We start from the raw sequence: 12,111 nt of genomic DNA, 5'->3' as shown, positions 1-12,111 counted from the left end.
GACTTTAGACAGACACAGCACCACTTCCTTTGCTACCTTGGACAGTTACTTGATACTGGTTCCACTGCACATGCTCTAAAATGCTGCACATATGCAAGTGTTTTTTCTGTGATGTTACAAAACAACTGAAAAGAAATATGACCAAATAATGGTTTCTATGTAGATTCGTGTGGATTACTATTTACTGTTACTTTTAATTGAAGTTGAATTAATAGTTGTGGTACAAGACTCTTTTTTAAATAAAACTGGTTTAGGAAAAGTTAGCTTTCAGTACAGCTAGCTAGTCTATTAGTTAAACTCGCCCACTTTTGTATTAATTGAAGCTATTTCATTTGTGGCAGACACAGACCCACACATTGCTTGCTTGCTTGCTTGGCCTTTGCCTTGTACTGTAAATTGGGATCGGTGGTGCAGATCTATAGAGCATGTGTGATTTGCACAGTTTTTATAAACCGGTTAGCCAGGCCTGATGTTCTTGGTTTGAAATCAGAATTTTTCTTCTCCTAGCTGGGCTGCCAAGCCCCACCTGCCCAGGCTTACACATTGAAAAACAAAACCTCTGGACATTCTCAGGAACACTATGTTGATAATCAGCATAAATATCCTAAGCAGTACTGAACTGTCTGAGAAGGGGCACTACTAGGTACGGCTCTAAGCCTTGCAATACCATCAAAACTTGGAGGCCTCATAGCGTTGTGCTTCCACCATTCTTAAAGGGCCAAGAGGCCTGGCTGTCTGAGGATGTGTCAACACTCCAAAAAAACCCTGCGATAGTGAGTCTCAGAGCCCAGGTCATCTGACTCGGGCTCGCAGGGCATGTGCTATGGGGCTAAAAAATAGTAGTGTAGACCTTTGGACTCCGGCTGGAGCCTGGGCTCTGAGACCCACTCCCCTCAATGGTTTTCAGAGCCTGTGCTCCAGCCTGAGCACCTACACTGCTACTTTTAGCCCCAGAGCGTGAGCCCTGCAAGACCAAGTCACTTGACCTGGACTCTAAGACTCACAGTTGCGGCTTTTCTTGTTGCAGTGTTGACATAACCTAAGATGAAACATGAGTTCTCTATCCATTGTAGTAGTGGAAGCTGGGGATTGCGACTCCTTCATAATCAGAGTAACAACACAGATTTGCATTTTCCCTGCATGATTTCTTGCTGGGCCACTTGACAACATTTTCTTTATTTCAGATTTCATACCCCTATTACAGATACTGACATTCTTTCTCACGAGTTTTACAAGTCATTTGAATCACAATATTCGTCATCTAAAATGAAAGATACAACTTAAAGCATGGATGTGCCACAGAAGTGAATGTAGAACCTTGTGCCCATTCAATATGGCTGAAGCATATTTCAGTATTTATTCTCTCATTTGTTGCCCTCTCAGCTACCTCCTCGCTTAAGTGTAGATTCAAGCTCTAACAGCTGGTAGCACAGTCAGGAAATGCTGGTCTGCTCCGTATTAATTTATCTTGTAAATTTGTAAAAGAGCTTTAGTATGCCAACTACAATCTCACCAATATTCTCTCAGGAAAGAGCCAGTGGTGTGGCATTCAGTTCCTATATACTCTGGTTTCTCTTCAGATTGTATAAATCTTTCACCTTTACTAAAGATTTCTGTGGAGAGGAACATTTATGAGTTTATACAGCACACTGAAATCTTGTTTATTTTGAATGAGATGTTTCAACGTATAGAAAGCTGAGATCTATCTTCTGATGATATCTTGTATTAATTCATTGAAGAGTGAGCCTAGATCTTTCTTTATATTATGCAATTTAGAAACTTCTCAGGATAACTGCTTAAAATAATCAAAGATCTTTCTGGGTAGCCATTATATTTCATATGGACTGCTAGCTAACAAAAATTTCACTAATGCAAAGGTGTGAGATATGTTCAAAGCAGTTGAAGATGCAACATCAAAATCATCACTAGCTCTTTTAATTGTTGCAACATTATCATGAACAATTTGACAACTGTCTTTCATTATCTCCCTTTTTCTCACCATTGTCTGATAAGCTTTGGAATTTTGGTAAGCCTGGATGGTCTCACAATATAAAGATGAAGCATTTCTATTAAACTAGCTGGTAGTCCAGTGTGCAGGCAGACCATGGAAGGGCTGTGTTGTCTAGCTCCGATTTCTCACATCAGAGAGGAAGACAGGGGAAAGTTAAGGTGGTTTACATCTACATCAATAACTGCATTTGTACACCGACTGATCAATTACTGCAGCTGCCAATATGTCACATGACAAACATGTAAAACAGTGTGCTGCTCATTCAAGATATTAAATGTCTTGTCAACCCGGAAAAAAATCAGATGGCCAGCCATATAACTTCCTGTTATTTGTTCTTGGTTGGTGATTACTGTTCAACCAAACAGCATGTTCAGTGGCCACAGGCATCTATGCATCTTGCTTGGCTCTCTCTGTCCAGGTACAGGAGACACTACCAGTGGCTCTTCTTCTTCTTCTTCCTTACCCTATTGCTCTTCTGGGTACTTTAACAGAAATGAAAAAAAGGGGAGGGAGAGGAATTACGTGAATAATTGTTTCCACATTCCAGGAGGATATGGGAATGAAGACCCAAGCACCTGTCTCCCGGTCCCTGGGTAATAAGGGAGGATGAGTAAACATCTGGGCTTTTGGCAATCCTTCCATGGAGGACAGGTGAGGGGAGTGAAGAACCTCCCTGGAGGAGAAGGAAGAGGAAATGAACATACTTGCTCCCCCTCACTGAAAGAAAGAGAATGGGAAGTGAAGACCCAATCACTTGTCTCTCCATCTCTGGAGATCTCTGTGCTTGGCTTCCTTGACACCTTGAGGAATCAGCAGAAAGAAGAACAGAAGCAGCAGTGGCAGCAGGAGAATGGCAGGGTTTGACGACAGGGCTTCATTTTCAGATGGTATTCATGCCTGGAGAGATTGACTATAATGCAAACACAGTCACTGAGAATGAATAGAATCTGAATCAAATATTAGCATTTTTCCTAGTCAAAGCTGTATGTGTGGTCTAATATTATTGTGAGTACTATTATGTTCATAATGTTGTACTCACTGCAGTGCAAATAAAGTAGTGTGCAGACATCAAAATATCATACCTATAGTGCTGACATCTTAGGAGGACTAAGAGGAGGTCTTGCACACTCAGGCACTATTGGGCCACAGATAGGATTGCTCTGACCTTTACGTTTGTCTTCAACTCCTTGTGGATTCATAGTTACTGATCTAGCCACAAACCTGTTGGGTATCTATCATCATGTGATTATTCACCGTGCATTCTGATCATAACCTGCTTCCTTTTTCCCATACAGATCTCAACACATGTAGGGTGGCAGTCATCTCAGGTCCCCAGATCATCATGTTCTCTTCCATACCACACTTCCATTTCACCTGTGCATCACCATAATCATCATAGGCAGCAACCCAAGACACAAAACTACAAGAGGCAGCAAATAAAGACCCCTCACTTAAGGATTATTTACCCCAAGACCCTGCAATCCAGAAGCCAGCATCCACATATCAGGACCCTGTACCGCCACAAATACCAACACAGACATCAGCACCCACACACTAGGACCCTGCATCCCAGAACCCAGCAACCAAAGGGTCAGCACCTACAAACAAAGAACCAACAACTCAGAAGTCAGCACCCACAACCCAGGATCCACCAGCCCCAGGGGCAGCAAATCAAGAACCAGCACCCCCGTACCAGGACCCAACAATTCTGGGGTCAGGAACCCCAATCAAAGAAGCAGAAATCCACAGGTCAGAACCCCCAACTAGTGACTCAGAAACCAAAGGACCCTCATTTGTAATCCAGGAACCATCAATCCAGAGGCCAGCACCAGCAACTCATGACAGAACAAACCTGAAGCCCTCACCTGAACCTTAGATCCATCAACCTAGGAGCTGCCCCTGTGATCTTCCAAACCATCAAGTGCAGCAGCATTACTTTTGTTTTTGCAAACCTTCTACCTGTTGTTTTGCTCCTCCTTTCAGATTTGGGAATTGTTGGTTTTGTCTCCCCTTTCCTCCATTCTAATCAGGAAGATCTTGGTTGGTTGGTCTTCTTCTTTTTCATTTCCTCCATTATTGAGTTCCATGTTTGTGTCTTATTTCCCTTGTTTAAAATAAATTCCTTGTGTTTAGCATATTGTAACATTCTGTACTGATTGATTTAAACATTTCTTCTGTACAGTACATTCCCCAGCCTATGTGAAAATTAGATGCAAACTGTTAGGCATTTAGGGCCTAATCCAGCACATGTTGCAGCCAGTAGAAAAACTCCTATTGACTTCAGTGGGCTTTGGATCAGGCTTCTGATTAGGATCTTAAACCATGTTGACATCAAATTTGGCATTTACTTTTCAATGCTTAACAAGGTGCAATTTTAAATTACTAGATGGGACTTGACACCAAAGATTTGATTTACACAGAAATCCTTGCTCACGACCCCTTAGAGTAAAGCACTCAGGAACATACAGTGTCTCTTTATAGAAACTGGCAACACAAAATAACAGACAACAGCTGTCATAAATTAATCTCATCAGAATAGAAACTAATGTAAAACATTCATAGACTATGAATACTGGTTCTTTTGCACAGCAACTGCACTGATCAAGTCATAGCATAAGCAAAAGATTTGGCAAATCATCATAGGGAAAACTAATGCTGTAGCATTTATCAGTTTAAAAATGATATGATATAAATATTGAGCTAAGGAGAAAGTTGCCAGCAAGCAGAAGACGAGGCCAAGGCATCTGTCCAGAGGTGCTGGAAAGTCTCCACTGTGAATACATTAGCTAAGGAAAAGCCACAGGAAGATGAATTCTGTTTAATTGTATATTTTGTTACTGGCAATGATGATAATGAAGTGTGCTTCTTGTTCAGAGTTACAGGGGTAAGCTGTGGACCAAATTTATGTTTTGGGAGTAAGATACTCTCAATGCATTTAGCTTTGGCCTTAGGGTTGTTTCACCTTCTTTGAAGCACTGATTTTAGTCCTACATGGCATGATGCAAAGTCCACTGAACTGAAGTTTTTACATTGACATCAGTGCACGTTGGATCAGGACCACAGGTATTTTTGCCCCAGAAAGGGCTATGAGGGCCAATTGTAAAGTTGCTGAGCACCTTCGGTGAGGTATGAGCTCCTTCAATTCCCCTTGATTTCAACGGGCATTAAAAGCACTCAGAACCGTGCAGGACTGGGCACTCTCTTAAGCAAGCCACATAATTGACTCACTTAATATACCCGAAAAGTCTCTAATAGACACTAATTTTCCACTTTTATGCATCGGATGAAGTGAGCTGTAGCTCACGAAAGCTTACGCTCAAATAAATTGGTTAGTCTCTAAGGTGCCACAAGTCCTCCTTTTCTTTTTGCGAATACAGACTAATACGGCTGCTACTCTGAAACCTGTCTAATAGACAAGATGATCATTTTGTAAAATCATCTGTATATGTATAGTGGACCAAATCCATCTTCAGCGTAAGTCAATTGCCTTCAGTAGAGCTATACCAGGTTTGGATTTGGCATAATATCTGCAGTCCTTATTTTTCAATCTAACATGAATCATGATTCCAGTAATGGGGAGAGATCTGGTTTTCATTTTAACTACTACAAATGACTGCACATAAATTAGAAATATTAGTTAGTTGCGGTTATGGTTTTATGATGGAATGAGGCTAGGGTAGTGGCCACATTTATTGCATTACATATAACCACATGGGGACTCTGTGGATTGTTTGAGAAGAAAAACTGCACTATCAAAACTGAATTAAAAGACCAATAAAACAGAAATATAAACCAGTGACAGCAAGTAAGTTCCCATTTAAAGGTGAAATGTACCATTGAGTATGTCCTGTTATGATGTTCATTGGTCGGTGAATCTTGATTAATAGGACAAGAAATGGACACGACACATTTGAAGAAAAGGCAGTTCCGGTTAATAGACACAATGATGATAATTTTTTCCAGATGCCCAGGGAGGGGAGCAAGGTTATGATCTTGTTTTGGGCGTGTGCGGGGAGTGACTTTGGGTGAGCAGGAGAGTGTGGCTGATGGTGTTACACAACTGCGGGTATGGAGGCAGTCTGTTCTGTGACATGATTTTTGTCACAGTGGATGTTGTGATATGGTGCATTTGAATTATTGTTAGGGTATCCATGCTTTAGGATGGGTGCTTATTTGCTGATTTATCCATTGAAATAAATAACTAAAATAAAATTTGGAATTAAAAGAAACAAATGGGGGTAAGCAACCCTGAAGCCTAAAACAAACAGGAGATGTCCCCATACCTACCAGCTGGCTGACACTCAGTCTCACCTCTGGAATGCACCTGATTGGAAGAGCTTCTAAAAAGGTCCCCCAGTAAGAGAGTCAGGCTCTTTAAAGATACACCACCCATATAAGCACACAGACTCCTCTCACTGTAAGCTAACCCATAACAAGGGCCTGAACCTGCAGGTTAAACTCCCACTGATTGCAGGCAGAGTTTTGCTTGAGCAGGGACCGGGCCCCTAAGCTGTGTGCTGCCCAGTGGCTCCAGCTGTTAGTACAGTAGAGTGCGTCGAGCAAACAGACATGCTTGGAAACACGCCTACTATATTAATTTCAGCAATTTGTTCTAATGCCGTTGGAGGTGGAGTTTTGGCTGGGTAACAATAGGCAGGGCCTTCAGTTCATCTCACATTTCCATAGCATCCGCATCTGAGGAGCTGCCACCTGTCAAATCAATTTGAAGTTCAAACCTCTGTTTCATAATAGCAGATGTGTACACATCATTCATCTACTTGATGTCATATAGGAATTAAAAGTGACTACACTGTGTTTGTACTTGCTGAAATCTTTCTTTCACTGATTGAAGAAACACAGTGAAAGAATTCAACCCTGAAGTGAGCTGCTGCATGCACCAGTTTTATCCTTAGCTTCATCCATGAACTACTACTTCCTTTTGTGTGGCTGAAGAGCTGTAATAGACAGAAAGATTGATTGGGTATCCAGTTCCTCCCAACCAAGCCAATGTGATAAGAAAGGCTTTATGCTTTCAATAACCTTGAGGGCAGTTGATAAATCAGCATGTGAGGTTTTAAGCTTTTTACTGACAATTGTCAACGGATAAAGAATTTCATGCTATGACTGCAGGGAGATTTAAAGCTATGAAGAAGGAATGCTTCCATTTTGCTTCATATATGGCAGAGGGGATCATTGTGACCATCTAAGAACATTGATAACACAGCATCAGATACTTCAATAAATGAATCATGCATCACTGTTGCTACTTCTTCCCTCCCCTCCCCAGCAAATTAGATGTAATTGACAATGAAGCCATTAATCTTCATGAGGTCCGAGAGGGATCCTGTAAAGACTGGAAACACATATGTGCTGAATTATTCCAAAGAAGAAAAAGCTTGGAATCAAACCAAGCTGAGGGCGTGGCATCCATAACACAATGATTGAAATCAAGAAGTTACTATTGTGCTCCTAAGTATTTGAATTTCACGTATGAAACCGTATAATGCATCTGATCTTTTAGAATCTTCATTAGGGAAAGCTAAATTGCCAGGGGCTAGATGGTATCAATTAGCCACAGTCTGAGTAGAGCTGCATGGCTGCAGAGGGATCTCGCAGACACTGGGCCTAATTCACTGCACCTTGTGTAGGCATTTATACCAGTGCAGTGTGGGTGTAAAACAACCAGAGCAGGGTAATAGCCTTTTATACACACTTTTCATTCACTTGGAACTGGTGTAAATGTATAGACAAGATGCAGGGCAATAGTGAAGCAGGCCTGTTGTACGTTTAGGGGCATAATCCCTTTCTATCGTGCCTGCAGTGGGAGTGCACATACTGCCCCAGCCCTTTCTGGGTGGAGAGGGGGGAACTGCAATTGTCCATACCTTTGGATGGGATTTCCAAGGCAATAGAAGACTCCCCTTCCCCTTCCCTATCTACGAGCCCTAGTACCAGGGCAATCTGGCCATAACGTTATTCAAGACTGCCTCTGTCAGTTCACCCTTATTAAAACAACCACCACCAGTAGCAAAAACTGACCCTACTATGGCATTGTCTAGTAATGGTCCCAAACTCTATATCTTACAATAACACTACAGTAGTATTTGGTGCAATTGACTTTTTTAATAAAGTCGAACACCGTGAAATATTTTGGTGCAACACATCTATGGAAATGTCATGGATCTACACTTTGCTAAACATCAGATTTAAAAAAATCCCATATGTTGGGAAAGTTCAGAGCCAGTTCTGAACTATGCATTTCTGTTCTGTCTCTATTTGAGACTTCATGGTTATTAAGTGCAACAAAACAAACAAACAGACTGAACCTCCCTACCTTTAGTTTAATCTTTTCAATATGATTTATGTTAGATGGGCAGTCCAGAATATCCGAGAAGCAGGTGGCTGCTTTCCACAAACAACATTTGCCTTCTGATTTTTTCAGCTGATATCTGCACCATTTCTTTTATAAATCTGTACATTTTTCTGCAGGTAGCGATCCTGCACTTTTATTTATGTGACTTGTCACAGATGTTCTGACACAATGACCATACCTATAACTGAAGTATCAAGAAATGCCCAATATTGTTTGGCCATAACCTGAACAATTGCTATCAGCTATTCTCCTCATAGGTCCCACAGACCAAAGGAAAGATCCCCTGTGCTCTGGAAATTACAAGTGAGCAATGACTCTGGTGAGGGAGATAGGCAAAGTCCTCAGATTGTTGCTAAATTGCAAGAGGCTAAGATCAGCAGGGACCAGCAGAAAGGTCCCTGAGAGGGTCTCATAAGGAGAGATGGGCCACCTGGTCACTTCTGAAAGTACTGCTCACTCTCCGTTGAAATAAATAGTTAATAACATGGGTAAATTTGGCAACTTACTTATGTTTCAGTGATGCAGAAGAAAAAAGAAACAGACTTATGTTTGAAACAGAAGACAGCTGTCTTATGACATGTTCCTGGAATAATTATATTTATCCTGTGGTTTTCTCTGAGGTGTCGGGAGCCATTAAATCCGAAGCTATATACTGGAGCAATATTGTCCACATTTGTTACCTACCATTTCCTTCTATGACCTATTAAATAATTCATATGTACCAGATGCATTATTTAAGATGTTAAATACAGGCAGAATACCAAGAGAACACAGATTTCATGCACTTACACTTTAGACTCAAGCAAACCACAGGAAGACTATTCAATAGCTGAGATCCAGCTTTCTCATCCTGGGTGTGATCCAAAGCCCCACTGAAGTGAATGGAGAGACTCCCATTGACTTCAGTGGACTTACAGTCAGGCCTATTATGAGTCAATCATTGCTAGTCACACTGGGGACTATACTGACACACAGATTGTCCCAGGTTTGGGGAGCCCAAAGCCAACTTTTTTTTGTCCCACCTGTCCTGATTTGCACTGTATGCTCCTCAGCCATAGTCGAGGACCTGGGTCGTTGGCTAAAATTCCCTGCTGGTTTACAGTTGTGAAACTACATTTGTGAAGTTGCACAATTGTAATTTTGCAGTAATTTCTTGTCCATGGATCTCCTTAGTAAGTAACTATTTTTCTTAAACCTCTGTATTTTTTTGAGGTTTAACAATCTGAAGTACATATTTCTTGGTTGCAGTAGCTGAGGATTTTGAATCTTATTCTACCTTGTCTTTTCTCTTTCATATGATATTTTGCACAGACTCATATGTAATTAAGGATGTAAGTCGTTATACTAACCACAAATCTTCTAGGGGAGGATTTCCAAAAGTGCTCAGCGTAGACCTAACATTGGCCCCACTGCGATCAATTGTAAAATTCCCATTGCCTACGATGGGAGCAGAGGTAGGCCAATGCCTTTTTAAAATCCCACCCTAAATCAACACTTCAAAGTCAGGCGACCTACCGCTAAAATATTGTTTCCCTTTGGTTGACATGTTTAATATTTTTAATTTTAGTATTAAGAGAACAATGCCAGAAGTCCTACTTGTATTTCAGCTTGTTGAATAGCTTCAGTAAAAAAGATCAGAGAAGAGGTATTCTAACAGTCTTTTGCTGAAAGGGGTACAGGTTACAAGGGTGTACTAGCAGCTTTCAGACTTCAAATGATTAATTAACAAATGCCAGAATTGTCAGTCCTACAATTAGTGTGTCACATGTGAAACTTACATAAGTGTTTTCTTTCTTCCCAATCCTGTTTTACTTTATACTTGGGTTTTGAGTGGGACACTTGATGGATTTCATTCTGATATAATCTAATATGTAATTGTTTGTTAATTATCCATAGGTACCTTATAAGGTGCAGCAGAACAGAGTATCACCTCGAAGACCTACTGATTATCCAGTCAACCCAAGGAAAATCAGAAATGTGACACTTGTATAGGAATTACTGCTCTTTGAGGTTCCTGTATCACTGAAATTTATACCTTTGGATGACTTCCTGCAACATAGAAAGGTCATCATAATTTCACTTATATTTGAAAACAGAAACATAGATTTATTTATTTTTCATATAATGAACAATTTTTACCAAGAGACACTAACAATCTTGACTTTAACATACACATTTTCAATAAAATTCTGTATACAAATCATGGCTCTGATCCTGTAGTAGGATCCAGGTAGGTGCACCCTGTAGAGCTCCACTGACTCCCAGGGGATTTCCCAAAGGCAAGGGGCCATTCAGTGGAGTCCCATGGAAATCAGTAAGGCTCCAAGTGGGCACAAAGGTTTGCTCACCTTGATCCAACTGAAAGACCAGTGGCTATATAAGCTGGAGATTTATTAGTCCGGAACAGCAAAATCTACTGCTGGTTAGTGTAATGTCGCTTTTATATTACTTAATTTATACTTTCCAATCCTCTCAAGCTCCATCATCAACAAAACTTTTCCATTTCTTATTTCCTAATATGAGCTAAGATTTTCAATAGGGCTGGTTGAGGATTTTCAATCAAAACTGATTTATACTAAAAATTAGGTTGTCGACTAAAATTTTTTTGCAAAATGGGACTGTTTTCTAAAGAAAAATTCAACTCTTTGTCAAAAAAGCAAACACATAAAAGCATGAAAAAATCTGTTTTTGATTGAAAAACCAGAATATGTCAGCTGAAAAATGAAAAATGTTGATTCAGAATTCATGTGGCAATGCCTCATGAGAGCTGAAGTTTGGATATGTTATTTCTCTGAGTTCTATGCTGAGTTCTCCAGCCAGACATCTCTCTTGGCTTACTCTGGCCAGATTCTCTCATGATGCATCACAGTGGCTCATCAAGTTGGGAGACTGTGGTGCATCATGGGTGATGTAGTCTGACATCAGAGCTTGGCCTATAGAGGAGAATGGGGGCATGATGCACCTGAACTACACCTCACATGAGGCACTGAAATGTCATTACCAAGTAGAAAGTTTTGGTTTTCAGCCAAAAATTATGGGCTGAAACTTTTTCAATTTTCAGCGGAAACTTTTCAGTTTATGATTTTTCACCAAAAAGTTAAAATTTTCCATGGAAAAAAACATTTTCTAACCAGCTCTAGCTGCCATATACTCATAACTTTCTAAGTTATCCTGTAATTTATATATTGATATTACATAAGGACTAGTTCTTTTGATTGTTGGAAAGAAATGATGACACCACAGTTATCTCTACAATGATATTCTATGCAACAAAGAGAATAAATCCAGATCCTGAATTGTGGGAAAATTTTGTTTTGCACTGAGTATTTTCGATTTCATTACATTGTGACTACTGAATCCAGATTCTGCATTATTAGTAACATTTTACTATCAGTCAGATCAAATGCTGAGGCCAATTCATATTTTGACACATCCAGTTAGAGCTGGTTGAAAAATTTCAAACAGAACAGAAAATGCTGATTTGATGAAAAATTATCAGACATTTTGTTTTGATAAGGTAGAAGAACCTCATTTCAACTGTAATGTTTAGACTTTTATATTACCTTAATATAATATATAAAACACTCAAAAAAGCATTTTGATATGGTCATTTTTGAAACAATAATGTTCAGAATTTTCAGCTCACAGGAAATTTTGATTTTTTGTTCCAGTGAAAGGAAATTTTGAAACGTCAGAAGTTCCCGTGGAATAGAAATTATGACATTAG

The 12,111-nt window shown here is 40.0% G+C and overlaps 1 protein-coding gene and 1 non-coding gene across 6 annotated transcripts in view; both read left to right on the top strand.

Moving 5' to 3' along the window:
• IGSF5 (immunoglobulin superfamily member 5) overlaps positions 1-11,902 on the top strand; it is a 103,276-nt gene extending 91,374 nt beyond the window's left edge. For 4 of the 5 annotated variants that reach the window (XM_073360407.1, XM_073360379.1, XM_073360389.1 and 1 more), the window contains one exon: positions 3,307-4,100. In XM_073360407.1, coding sequence (XP_073216508.1) covers positions 3,307-3,810 — 504 coding nt within the window. In that variant the 3' untranslated portion in view covers positions 3,811-4,100. Of the gene's footprint in view, positions 1-3,306; positions 4,101-10,280 lie in introns of those variants that run through there. The other variant, XM_073360414.1, reaches the window with a different exon arrangement.
• LOC140905679 (U5 spliceosomal RNA) lies at positions 1,561-1,678 on the top strand. The gene has a single exon (XR_012156918.1). It is a non-coding gene; the product is annotated as a U5 spliceosomal RNA (small nuclear RNA).
• Positions 11,903-12,111: the final 209 nt, after the last annotated feature.

This window comes from Lepidochelys kempii, chromosome 1, assembly GCF_965140265.1.
Source record: "Lepidochelys kempii isolate rLepKem1 chromosome 1, rLepKem1.hap2, whole genome shotgun sequence".
In the NCBI taxonomy this organism is placed as follows: Eukaryota; Metazoa; Chordata; order Testudines; family Cheloniidae; genus Lepidochelys; species Lepidochelys kempii.
The sequence above is the reverse complement of the archived record's forward strand: the minus strand, read 5'-3'. Positions and strand labels throughout refer to the sequence as shown.